This window comes from Benincasa hispida, chromosome 3 (assembly GCF_027475165.1).
Source record: "Benincasa hispida cultivar pf3 chromosome 3, pf3_genome.v1.1, whole genome shotgun sequence".
NCBI lineage: Eukaryota > Viridiplantae > Streptophyta > Magnoliopsida > Cucurbitales > Cucurbitaceae > Benincasa > Benincasa hispida.
The window spans coordinates 39349550-39364030 of NC_143480.1; the positions used below are offsets into that span (position 1 = coordinate 39349550).

The following is a 14481-nucleotide window of genomic DNA, read 5'->3' on the forward strand; positions in this document are numbered from 1 at the left end:
GGCAACAGGAGGGAAGGTTTCTTCATAGTCTATCCCCTCTCATTGGGTATAATATTTTACCACCAGTCGAGCCTTAAAGATTTATCTTTACCAACTTGGTCTCGTTTTCTCTTGTAGATCCATTCACAACCACTAGGTTTTACCCCATTCGGTTGATCTACAAGCTCCCAAACCGAATTGAAGTATATAGACTCCATTTCGAGGTCCATGGCTTTGACCCATTAGTCCCGGTCTATATCATTCATTGCCTGTTTAAAGGTCAATGGATCCTCAATGTCATCATCAGATATGACGAACTGAGTTTTTGTTAAACCCATGTAATGGTCAGGCTGTTGAACAAACCTCCCACTACATTGAGGCTCTCTCAACTCTTGAGAAGGATGTGAATGACTAGAAGTACTTGCTCCATCAACAACTCTTATTGAAGGGTCGTCCTGTCAACAACTTTTGTTGATTTATCTGTAGCTTCTTTGGAAACTTCATTCAATACTAGCTTACCGCGAGGTTTTTGATCTCTCACGTGGTCTTCATCTAAGAATGTAGTGTTTGTTGATACAAATACTTTATCATCTTGAAGATCATAAAACTGACCACCTTTCGTCTCTTTGGAGTATCCTACGAATAGGCATAATTTTGAACGACGTTTCAACTTCTTACCAAACATGAGTCGGGCATCCCCAAATCCTGAAGTGACATAAACTGCCTTTACGCCCTCTTCATAACTCATAAGGTATTTCATAAACACTTTATGAAGGAACCATGTTTAAAATGTATACTGCAGTCTTTACTGCATATCCCCAAAATGAATTAGGTAACTGAGCATAGCTCATCATTGAATGAACCATGTCTAACGGGGTTCTATTTCTTCTTTCTGATACACCATTTTGCTAGGGTGTATAGGGTGCAGTGAGTTGGGACTGGATTCCATGTTCTATCAAATAGTCTTTAAAATTTAAGTCCATATACTCATCAACTTGATCTGATCGAAGTGTTTTAATCGTTTTACCTAACTGGTTCTCAACCTCAACCTTATACTCCTTGAATTTTTCAAGTGTTTCGGACTTATGATGCATTAGGTAAACATAATCATACCTTGAATAGTCATCAATAAAACTGATGAAATATTCATACCCTCATCGTGGTTTGATATTCATCGAATCACAGAGGTCTGAATACACGAGTTCTAAGGGTTCTTTGGCTCTAAGATCTTTTCCTGTAAAAGATCTTTTGGTCATCTTACTCTCAAGACAAGACTCATATGGAGGTAAAGAGTTGTCTTTTAACTAACTTTGGAGTCCACTCTTAAACAATCTTTCAATCCTATTGAGATTAATGTGTCCAAGTCTTAAGTGCCAAAGATAGGTATTAGAAGAAAATTTTCGCCTTTTATTTCAATTTTTAGCTATTTTAAACATCTTAGTATTCAAAATAGCTTTAGCCTCGGTTGGTTTTAACACGCATAAGTTGTTTTCTAATTTTTCATAACAAATTTGAACACCTTTTGAATTAATGAACATTTCATTTATTTCAAAAGATACTTTGTACAATTTTTCTAACAAACAAGAGATAAATATTAAATTCCTTCTCATAGTAGGAACATAAAGTATATTTTCAAGTAAAATGAATCTATCTTCAAAAAACAACTTCAAGTCTCCCACTACTTTAATTGAGACAACCTCTCCTATTTCAACTTTGAAGGTTGTCTCGCCTTTTAGAAGCTACCTCCAGGAACTAGTTTCCTGAGCGAAAGCACAAATATGATTAACAGCCCCTAAATCTGGTATCCAGGTCAATGTATCATTTTTCACTAAACATGTTTCAACGACAAGTAAATCATATTTACCTTGTTTTGCTTTCTCAGCTTTCTTATCTATGACAACACTGTTTACGTCTATCCTCATATCCAGAACATGTTCTCTAACAGAGGTTCCTTCCTGTTGTAAACCTCATTAGGAGTATCTTGCCTGACAGATGAGAACGATTGTCCACTATTTGCAACGAATTTGTGATCCCCTTAGCAGTGACCATGCTTTCATGTTTTTTAGTTAAAACATCTGATATTATTGCTAAGATATAGGCTCAGGCCTTTTCATTTGCCCTAACTCATCTATCATAGGCATCCTAAACATTTTAGTCTATTAACGAGTCAGAAGTCGAAGGACATCTATTAAAACGAAACTAAGATCATCAATCACTAGTATCATCTTTATATTAGATTTCCAAGTTGCGTAGTTGTTTCCGTTTAATTTATTAAAAGCGAGTAGTTGAATGATTGAGCTAGACATGCTGAAAAATTAAACAAGTTCTATTAGTGAAATGCTTTTAAATCCAATCAAGTTTTAGCAAAAGTTATAAGGTACTCATATCTCATTAATTTGCAAGAATACTTCAGTGAGTCAGAATAACTGCTACCGAGGGGCAGTCAATTACTCTTTTACTGAACTAAACATTCTTGACTAAATACTAATACTAGAATAACTCCCATAGCATTTAGTTATCTTTTTTTTTTTTTTTTTGGGTCAAGAACTTACTAACACTTAGTAATTCTTGTAAATGTAACCCACCATTTTCAAATCCCAGAGATTAGTATCAACAAGCTACCGAGGGGGAGACAATGCTGAAGACGGACTTAAGAGACCCTATCCATTTTTGGAGTTTGCGTTGTTCTGATCTTCAAGTCACAACCCTTCGAATGGGTGGTTACGCTAAAACGACCCACAAGCGGAACATGGGAATCTCACAGTGCAACCTAATGGAGTAAACTGTAGGATATGTTGACATACTTTCTTCTCCTACTTACTATGAACAACCTACCCTACTCACCTTTCTATTGACCCATGCAAACACTTACCGAATGGAGGTCGTGCCTAGGGTGACACGAAACCAAGCATGAATATTACGATGTGAATTCCTAGGGATGTGAGAGCTAAAAACTACTTTTCTCCCACTGAAGTGTTCTAGACGGTTTGGGTAAACTTTTACTTAGGTATATTCTGGCTAACTAAATACAACCTAAGTTTAGGTGTTTATCCGAGTATAACTTTTATACTGGATTTAACCTACGATGTCTTAGGGATAAACCATTTATTATCTCACATCGCTCACACATGCTCATAAAATCAGGTTAACATAACTAAAAAACTAGCTCGATCCCCAGGTAGTAGGTGTTTTATAAACCGTCAACTTAAGTACCTCTAGCCTTAGACAGGATCTTACCGAGTGAGTTTGTAACCAAAGTTTTACAAGATAACGACCTATTTTAACTTTAAAACAAGTTTTCATTTGTCAGCCCTAGATGAGCATGTATTTATCAGCGCTATAGATTTTAAATGTCTAATTCATTTTATAACACTTATAACTTAGACATTATCCATAACATACATCATATATTTCATAATTTAATATAACAACATATATTAAATCTCATGAAAACCTACACATGCATATTATATATTATAACACTTATAACATACTTTCAATGCATGCAACATGCTTTCCTATGGTGGGATTTTAAATCTAACTGATATACTTTATGCACAAACAAGATTTAATTTAATTAAAACCATACTACATAATTAAATAAGCACACACTGAAGTGGACCGACTTTGGCATCCTAAGCAAGCAAATAGTTAAATTATTACAATAATAATTCAAAACAGCTCCAAGCTTCTTTTCCTACTGTGCCTTGCTCCATATTCTTCCAATTACAACTTAATTTCAACTCTAATGACTCTAGAAAATTTACAGACCCTTATTCATTCATTAAAGCTCATAAACAAGGGGCCAATCACAACAATTACAACTGAATTGAAGGTAAATCTAGATGCCAAAACTGTAATATATATACTTTAGCCACCACAACATCCATCACATGAATGAACACCCACCATTCAGCCACCACAACGTTCATCACATGAATGAACACCCACCAAGCTAAAGTTAATGCAAATTGAATGCTTAAATCATGCTTTGATACCAATTGTAGGAGTCTACAGCGCACATGCGAAAGCAATAAGGATTCTAAGCACTTTAACTACATTAATTTTAGGATTAAAGCATGCAAGTTCAAAACTTAGAAAATAAGGTTTCAGGATACAACCTTCGTAGAACCTCCAAATTTGTTCAATCTTTTGCTTGATTATGATCATGAACAGTTCTTGGACCACCGTTAGAATCTTTTCCGCTATTCTTCGACCTTAGAATGGATTATGGGATCCAAATTATGATGAATTTTGAAGGAAAAAGAGAGTTTTAGAGAGTTTTGGTACTACAGATTTTTAGAGGACAACTTTGCTTCAAAAGCATGCATCAAACAACCAAAAACAACAATTTCTCTTCTACTTAAAGAAGATTACCCTGCAAAAATGGATTAGCCTCTCCAATTGACACCACACTAATCAAAAGCGGGATTAGGTGTTTAGAAAGTGGGAAAACTTGGAAAAGTCCACTAACTCTATTCTATTTAAAATTTGAATTTCATAAATTCAAATTTAAAAAGAATTTTTAGTTTTTTATAAAATTAATTCAAATAATTAATTTTAGATGAAATTTCTTTTAGTAATCAATAGACAATTTAATTAATAAAAATAATTTAATATCAAATATTAAAATAATAAAAACACCAATCGTAGACTGTATCTCTATTTATGTGTTTTAAATCATACTTAAATATTTTCCAACTCTTCATATAGCTTAATTCAATAATTAAACTATATCTAATTATGTCATTTATTCTGCATATAATTAATCTAATTCCCTAAACCGAATTTGAATATTTAAGTTCTCTTATCACACTATTCTAAGGTTTAGTCCGATATGAGCTAGCAGGGGACTTAAAAGACCTACAGATCATGAACTCCAATGATATGAGATTAACTGACTAAACTCTTTAACCTAATTAACCAACATTCGTTAACTATCGAGATACTCCACTAAAGTTCAATAGTTACACTCTCCTCACAATAGATATATTTCTGTTCACTTGATTTAACCACATGATTAGTAAGTCAATCCTTCACAGGTTATTCGTAATTATAGTTGGGTTAAAGTTACCGTTTTACCTCTATAATTACATCTCACTCCTTAAGTCTCACTAATCCTCTAATGAATAATTGGTTTATGGTCCAACCACCAAACCGACTCTCTCTCAGGCCAATAAAAGGATGAGACCCTTTGTTCAAGACTTGGAGTAAGCACTTAAGAGAACAACCTATCTACTATCCCTAGAGTCGGGTAAGAGTGAATTTCATTTTGCAGGACTATGTCCCCAGCTATCTACCCGGTCTTACCCCTAAAATGGGAGGCTTATTGAGTCGGTGATGTTGAGTCACTCTCACCTATGCAAATTAAAGGATAATCTTGAATAAACAGGAGTTTGTAGTTAGCTCAGGATAAGATCAAGTTACCTAGGTCATCGAATTAAAATAGTCAGTCTTATTAGTAAACAGTGTTATAAAGTAAAAGTGACTATTTCGTGGTCCGATCTTATGCAAACTTATTGCATAGGACGCCCCCACTCGCATGTCTCCACATGAACGATTCAGGATCACATTGTTTGTATCAAATACAAAGTGGACTAGTGTCCCCAGGTTAAGGTACCCAGCCCAGGTTAAGGTACCCAGCCTTGAACTTGATCTACTTTTATGTCTCTACATAAAGTTTATTCATGTTATAGCTAGAGGTTCTTAGTTTATTGGATTTATGGTTTTACAAATCATGACTTTTAGGACATATAACCCAACAGTTTGATTGTTGCATTATTTCGCTCTAAAAAAAAGTGATCAAATTTTTATAATTTTTTTAAAATATTATAATTACTAGCTAGTTTGAGAAATTTTCGAAAGAAAAGCAGTGTGTATGAAGCAAGTTAATAAACCAAAAAGGAAAAAATGAAGGAAAATCAATCTTCATTTCTGTGTTCAAATGTGGAGTATAGCATGTCTTTTAAATACATGTGTGATAGACTAAAAATAGCTATTGTAACAACTAAAACAAATCAACATAACAGGTGTAACAAAATAAAATTTCAAAAAGTAAAAAATATAATTTTACAAAATAATTGGTTAAGATCTCCTAATACTCCCCCCTTAAGTTGGACCATGAATGTTAGAATGCCAAACTCGGACAATAAAGAAAAAAAACAAAGGAGCAGTTAAGGCCTTCGTAAAGATATCAACCAATCGTAGTTGAGAACATGCTAGCAACAACTTAATAAAATCATTAACCACTTTATCTTGAATGAAATGACAGTCAAATCCAATGTGTTTGATACAATCATGAAAAGTGGATTGGAAGCAATATACATAACAACCTGATTGTCACACAAAACAAGCACAAGTGAAGGAAATGATACTTGCAAATCTATAAGAAGATGAATGAGCCAAAGAAGTTCATAAGAAACCATTGCTAAGGCACAATACTTTGCTTTACCCGAAGAACGGAAAATTGTTGTTTGTTTCTTTTTTTCCATGAAACTAAGGAGTCACCAAAAAATACATAGAAGTCAGTAGTTGAATAGCGAGTATCAAGGCAAGAACCCCAATCGGCATCAACAAAAGCACGAATTTAAAAGGAGGATAACATTGGAAAAAAAACTCCTTGACCAGGTGATCCTTTAATATAAGGCAGAAGATGATGAGCTACTGCCAAATGATCTTTAGTAGGGAAAGAAACATGCTAACTAAGTTTATTCACCGCAAGTGTGATATCAGAACGTGATATAGTCAAGTAAAATAGTCGCTCAATTAATCGCTTATAGACAGAGGGATTAGTAAGCAAATTATCATCAGAAAATATCTGTAGTGTGTAAAGATGAAGAGGTTTCACTTTCGATACAACTTGCATTATTAGCCTTTGATGCCGCTGATTGTGTCTGCAAAACATTTAACCTTAAAGAGAAGTATCTTGCCTTCCCTGGATAACAGAATTGACTTGAGAATTCTCTGGAGGTTTCAACATTATTGTAAAGGTGTTATCAAAAGAGAAATGTTGTCCAACACAGTGAGACTAATGCTTATATTCTGGAGGATATCCATGTATTTTGTAACATTTATCCACCATATGCCCTTGGATTCTGTAATTAGTGTAAATGGGATGCTCCTTATTTTTAGTTGGATATTGTTGTGAGTGCTGAACAACAAGGGCAATTGGAGCAGCAGGGGCTGAGATGTTGATCGAGCATTGTTGTTCCTTTTGAGGCACCAAAGTAAATGTCTTATTAATCGATGGAAATGGCTCCATTAAAAATAACACTCGTCGATTGTTGTTCTTGGGGCAAATTGGACAATTCTCGCCGGAGTTGGAAAACACGTGGAACATTCTTGCGTTGAAATCGCTCCTTCAAGTCTAACCAAACTACATAGGTAGAATCAGAGAAAATAATACTCCGTCTCGCTATGGTGCAGAGAATATGGACCGGTATAACTATCGGTAGTATTATGTGTAACTGAAGGGTTGAGAATGTCTGACATGGTGAAATCAATTAGGAGAAGAGGGAAAGAAAAAAAGGATTGATCGAATAAAAAAAATTACGCAAACAGAAATTTGGAAGCTACAAGAGGCACTCTGATAATATAGTAAACCAAAAAGGGAAAAATGAAGAAAATAATCTTCATTTCTGTGTTCAATTGTGGAGTACAACAAACCTTTAAATACATATGTGATAAACTAAAAATAGTTACTTGTAACAACTAAAACAAATCAACATAACAGGTGTAACAAAAATAAAATCTCAACTGAAGAAAAATTATAATTTTACAAAATAATTGGTTAAGATCTCCTAATACAAGTATTTAAGGAAAAAAAAATACTACCAAACCTTTATACAATGATTAAGAGGTATTTTGAAAAGTTAAACACTAAAATATATACAAATCTCAAAGTTTAAAGACCTTGAGACAAAATTGAAAATTGAAGTATTTATTAAATATATTTGAAAGTTCATAGCTCAAAGTGAAGAAGATTAAACTTGTAATGAACATTATTAATTACAAATATGTCTTTTTTTTCCTTACTACTTGTTTTAAAGATTTTTCATTAATTACTTGTGGATAATTTCTCTCTCAATAGTTTTTTTCAAAAATAGGTTTTAAATTATCACAGTTTTTCAAGGTGTTTTTTATTTACGAAAAAAATATAATACTTGTTAAGTTGTATTAATTTTACTTATAAACTCCTCATTTTTATTAAAGAAAAAATATTTTAAATGGTAAAACTGTTGAAAATATTTACAAGATATAACCAAATTTTAGATCTGTCAATGATAGACGTTGATAGACACTAATAGACTTCTATAGTGATATTGGTAGACACTGATAGAAGTCTATCAGTATCTATCATCATCTATCATTGATAGTTCTAAAATTCTACTATATTTTGTAAATATTTTGATTCATTTTTCTATATTTAAAAACAACCCTTTATTAAATCGCATCCCAATTTAGATAAGTGTTGTAATTCTAATCCTCCAAATAAATTATGTATTCAAATATTATTAAAAAGTGTTTTTTCTCGAGAGTTAAGTAAATGATAAAACATACGTATAATATAATCATAAAATACTAGAGAAAATGGGCAAATAGTTACATATATATATAACTAATGTTGAAATTTATGAATTTTTCAACGTTTTTTGGTGGTTAATTACTTACTTATGCATTGGTAAAACTTAATTTTTGGGCAAAAATCTACTTTTATTAAAATTTAATGAGTTTAAATGGATTTCTATGTTATTTAAACAAAAAAGAGTGGTGAATTAGTAAAAATTAGGATAAGAATGGCAAATTTGCAACACTTATTTAAGTCTAGAATCAAGTTGAAATTAAAAGATTAGGATTAAAATCAATGATATGATTATGGTCAAAATTGATTTTTCTTTCCTTTCATATATTAAAGGTGTATTTCTAATATATTTTCAAGTGTTTGATTTAAAAAATAAGTAACTTTAGAAGAAATTGGAGTATTTGACAACCATTCAATAACTTTTCAATCGTATTTTAATTAGTTTTTATCAAAAAGTATTTAAATAAAAATGACATTTTTGAAAAAAAATTATAGAGTCAATCCAAACAAGACCTAAAGTTTAAAAGAGAAACATTTTTTATCCTCTAAAATTGTTAAATCATACCAACTCACTCTAAATTATTAATTTTTCAAAGATACTAAAAATTGATTTTATTTAGAAAAATATTGATTTTAAAAATTATTCCAAAGTCCAGCAAACTATAAGAGGTATTTGGGGCAAGAAGTTGTTATTATAGTTAAGTTTGTGTTTGGGGTGCAAATTATTTTAATTTAGGTTATAATAGAATATGTTTGAGATGTAATACTATTTTAAAAAAATAAAAAGATTATAAATGTAAAATAGTAAAAGTGGTAACAAATAGTAAATAGTTAATTATACACTCCAAGATTCTCTTAAATAATTATGAGGTTGGCAGTGTTTAATTAAATGTTAACCTAGGCTATTTTTGCAGTTGTCTTGTTACCACTTCCCATCTCTTTTGAAGTAGCGCGGTATAAGGCCGCTTATTGCTGAAAATACGAAGTGGTTTCTGCCTTTCTGTGTCTGGATGCAAAAGCCCACTGTCGAAACTAAGAACCGAGTTCTTCTCCAGCCAATTTCATCAACTAAACATCTTCTGCTTTGACAGAAACACAACCCTGACCATTGTTTTTTAGGTACGTGCTTCATGAATCTTTGTATTTATTCTCTAAATTTTCTAGCTTTCTGGTGGTGACTTGGTAAATGAATCTCCTTTCATATTGCCCACCAACTGTTTGATGAAAAGCCGATATGAATTTATTCTAATACAGTTGCCCTAGTTGTTGGGACTAATTTAGTTTCTTACTTTAGTCTGTTTGTATGTATGCATAATTTCTGTTCAACTGTTAGTTTTTAAGATTCATAACATCTCTCCCTCATTTTTGCTCTTACTTTGTCGCTGTCTTCTTCTTTTCCTAATTAGTTTAGTACTATCTTATTCGTTTGATCTAAGACAGTTAATTGCAGCTTTCAGGGTCTTCATTGACTAGAATAGACCATAGAACCACCTTTTCTGGGATGATTTCCTCAACGCTTTAAAGCACTAGCCCAACTATGGCAACGACAAAGCCCAGGACAAGCAGCTTCTCACGCAACTTTTCTTCTGCTCATTCATCTAAGACTCCAGGACTTAAACATGGTCCCAATGGCACCACATTCATATCATCCGGAATACCAGACCTTGACAGTACTTTCAGCACCATATTCATCAGTTCAAAATTGTTGGAAATTGAAATGTTGATGAGTTTTAATCTATACCCATATTCTACATTGAGGCTAGCCTCACTTTCTTCATTTTTTTTGGTTGCAGAGATTCTTTGTGGTGGGTTTCCTTTGGGAAGCTTGGTCTTGGTGATGGAAGATGAAGAAGCTCCTCATCACATGCTTTTATTGCGGAATTTCATGTCTCAGGGACTTGTTCACAACCAACCTCTTCTTTATGCTAGTCCATCCAGAGACCCAAGAGGATTCTTGGGTACTTTGCCCAGCCCAGGGACATCAAAAGATGACAAATCTCGTGATAATTCTACTGAACAGGTGTTACACTTTTCATCAACTTATGCAACTATTTTGATTTCGGATTTGGATGCAAAGATGTAAGATCTGATTGGATTTATTTCAGGAGAAGGGCTTGAGGATTGCTTGGCAATATAAGAAGTATTTTGGAGATGATCAAGAGAGCGCCAATGCCATTGGTAACCTTACTGAGACCTCAACCTAATAGTTTTTGCCTGGTGTTTGGTCTCAATGTACAGCAACCTATGAATTGTTTTAATTTTGTGGTGAAACCGCTTGTGCATATTATGATGAAGTTTTCTGGGAAAAAAATACAACTTTTTGTCTAACTTTCTTGCAAGCTATATACTTAGTTCATGTTTCTCGTGCTCCTTCTACTTGAGAATTGCAGTACAACTTTCAGCCCAACCCATTTCTTGTGTTACAAAATGCATCTTGAAATCTATTCATTTTCCCCAACACCTTAAATAATGACTCACTCTCCCTGCCACAAGTTTTAATATAGTGCAATACTGTCCTTATTGGGGATAATTATGTAATTCTTGTACAGATAGTAAATACGAGTTTTGCAATGACTTTGATTTGCGAAGGCCATTTGACAGACATTTTTTCTGCGGAAAGCATGTGGAATGTGTCAGTATTCTAGACTCTTCTAGTCTTTCTACATTTCCTGAATGTTGTGCCACATTCCTATCACAAGTTCCAAGGTACTGTTGGCCTCTATTTTCCCTCCTAAAACACATCTATTAAAGTCGTTGCATTGGTTTAGTAAATTAGACTCAATTGGAAATCATTGTAAAATATGTGAACAGCCATTCTTCTTTGATGTAACAGAAAAGTGCTAACCTGTTTTTGAGGTGGGTGGAGATGAATATAGTTGGATTAGGATCTTGGGTCAGATTCTGTATCTCCTCATTGGCATTTGGAGAAAATTTGATAAAGATAAATAGGGTCTTCATATCTAATGAGACGTGATTGGGATTTGGGAATATAATTGGACATTACGTAGTGTTTCCATGAAATGTAGTTGTTTGCCAAACGCAAGTGCCAGAGCTCATTTTCTAACTCCAAATACATGAGTATGATAAAACACACAGGCTTAATGAGGAGAAGAGTTCAATATACTGATTTATTAAACTCAATCAATGAATGATACAAGAAGCTCCTCTCAATAAATAGGAGATGAATACAACTAAATTAACAACAATTAGTTCACTTAACAAATACAAGAAAATTTAACTAACTAATCAATGTCAACTTGTCCACTTGATGTCATAATAAAGAGCAAGAACTTAGGCCAATATGAAATGAACTATTCTGGATTTCATCTGTAGTTTATCCCATTTTCAGATTTGGCATTCAAGAAAACCTTTTGCTAGGGTGTGAGGGGTGTGGAATCTATTTGGTAGAAAGCCTGAATTGTGGACTGAATTGATTATTTTATTTATGTATTTATTGAATGTGCATAATTGGAGGATATTCTATTATTCTTAATGTGAGTGGAGGACTTTGTCCCTTCTTCATTGTTGTAAAGTGTCTCGGATATATGTTGAGGCCCTTCTTTCATCTATACTGCTCTGCAACCTTGTGCACTCTCTTATCTTTGCATATGAAAGTTTTGTTTTCAAAAAGACAAACGGGGAAAGGAAAAAGTGAATCTATCAATTGGGGTAGTCTGAAGTTCATTTTAATTTATGTTTGCGACATATTTTAATGTGTGCATACGCATTCCTTTATCTGAATGATCATCATCCATTGTTGTATATAGTACTTACTTTGACGTCACGTGACAATTCCAGAAATGATGGTAATATATCCTCTGCTGGCCGTATTGCTATTCAATCATTATGTGCTCCACAATGTGATCACTCCAACATGGTTAGTGACAGATTAAATTTATGTTCATAGGCAATGACAACCGTTATAATCATTGTTTGCTAAGTTCCATTTAATTGATAAAGCTCTGTGACATTTTCCTCTATGGAAGATTTGAAACACTTTACCGTGTTAAAAATCCTCATTGTAAACTCGAGCTGCAGGAATGGAAAATGCTTTCCTTTTTAAGGTCTCTGAAAAGCATGCTAAGGTCCTCAAATGCAGTAGCTGTAGTGACGTTTCCACCTTCTCTTCTTTCGCCATCCTTCTCTAAAAGATGGCAGCACATGGCAGATACCTTGCTTTCTGTCAGAGCAATCCCAGGTTTAGATTTAGAAACTCAATTTGCCTTATTGTTCTAGCATCAATGAGATATTGACTAGAAATTATTACAGATGAGGATAAGGAATTAGCGAAGCTCCTCACTGGTTACCAAGACATGGTTGGTCTTCTCAATGTGCATAAAGTAGCTCAGATCAATACACAGGTATACATACCTGTAACTTAGGAATGGACTGAATGGTCAAATGCTGTTTGTGCAAATTTTTCTTCCAATGCTAGCGTCTTCACAGTTCTGTATATTTCTATTGGTTTTGGTTCATACATGAGCCACAAGGCTGGCTCTCAATGATCATCGTAGATACCATTCTAATCTATTTATTTCTTACTGGATTTGATATCCATCATTATTTGGGTTGATTTAATGTCAAGTGGTTTAATCTGGAGCATAACTCAGTTGGTTAAAACATTATAACTTTGATCAAAAGGTCAAATGTTAGAATTTTCATTTCTAAAGGTTGTTGAACTAAAAAAAAAGTTTATCACTTAATCTTAAAAATTTCACTTGTTAATCTATTTCCTGAACTTTCTAAATTGAAATATCATTTTCCTTTATGGATGATATCTTCTTTTTAGCTGCTTTGTTATCATGTTTGTTGATTTCAAAATCCGACGGCAGGTTCCAAAGATTCTTGAAGCCACTACGTTCTCTATAAAGTTACAAAAGAGAAGGTATTTAGTTTTAGAATGCCTTAACCAAGCGCCTATTGATGGTTCAAGCGGCAGCTCATATGGCTCAACTGGGAGTTGTTCTGGGTCCTCTAAGACAGGTTCTCTCGAGTTTTAGTTTGCTAGTGACATCAGCATAAAGAGTTTAAGAGTTGAATGTTCGAAGTTAAAATGTTAAGTTTAATATGATGTTTATTGATTGTTGATTATTTATATTTTCTCTCTCTGTTGGCTCGATTATTGTATAAATATTCCTTTCAAATACCTAGAACTAGGAAAAACCTTTTTGTTTAATTAGTCTTTCTACAATTTAAGAGAAAGAAATGGACGATTGCTTGAACATCATGATCGTCATAGGACGATGGTGGTTATCTAAAGAAAAGTATGTTATTTCCTTGTTCATTGAGCTATTAGAAAAAATTGTAATACTTTAAAGAATATATATATATATATATATATATATATTAATGGATATTAGTGTTGTGGATGCAAAAGTGAGAATAGTTTAACAATAGTGGACACATACTTCATCTCTCGAGGATGGAGGTTTAAAATTCTAAATTCGCTTGTTTTATATATATAAACGTTCAATTACAAGTTTTAGTCTATCTAAATTCGTCCGTGTCTAATGGATTTTTTTGTTTCGTACACCATGTATTAATTTTTTTTAAAAAAAAAAGGTATCTAAATAATTATAAAAAAAATCAACTGACTTGAATTTTTTATCTTGTGTCAAGTAGATTTGTTAAGTTTAAAAAGTATAGAATAATTCAAACATTCGTTAGACATTAACTGAAATTTCATGGCTTTATTAAGCATCAAATTAAAGGTTTAAGGATTTATAACATTTTAAAGTTTACTAACCTATCAAACATAATATTATAAATTCAATCAATTATTAAATACTTTTTAAATTTTATGGAGTAAATAATTACAAATTCAAAAGTTTGAGAAAAAAACTTGTAATTTGATATTTTCACACGCTGAACAAAATTATACATGTTCATTTTGCAAAGGTAGTATATGAAGAAAAAAAAAA

General features: G+C 32.9%; 1 protein-coding gene across 1 annotated transcript; it reads left to right on the forward strand.

Annotated features, from left to right (window-relative positions):
* The first annotated feature begins 9328 nt into the window (after positions 1-9328).
* On the forward strand, positions 9329-13844 carry ELO1 (Paxneb protein-like protein). The gene is made up of 9 exons (XM_039025199.2): positions 9329-9679; positions 10011-10230; positions 10354-10580; positions 10666-10738; positions 11110-11266; positions 12359-12437; positions 12599-12758; positions 12830-12921; positions 13393-13844. The coding sequence occupies exons 2-9, from the start codon at positions 10098-10100 to the stop codon at positions 13558-13560; spliced, it is 1089 nt and encodes a 362-aa protein (XP_038881127.2). The 5' UTR covers positions 9329-9679; positions 10011-10097; the 3' UTR covers positions 13561-13844.
* Positions 13845-14481: the final 637 nt, after the last annotated feature.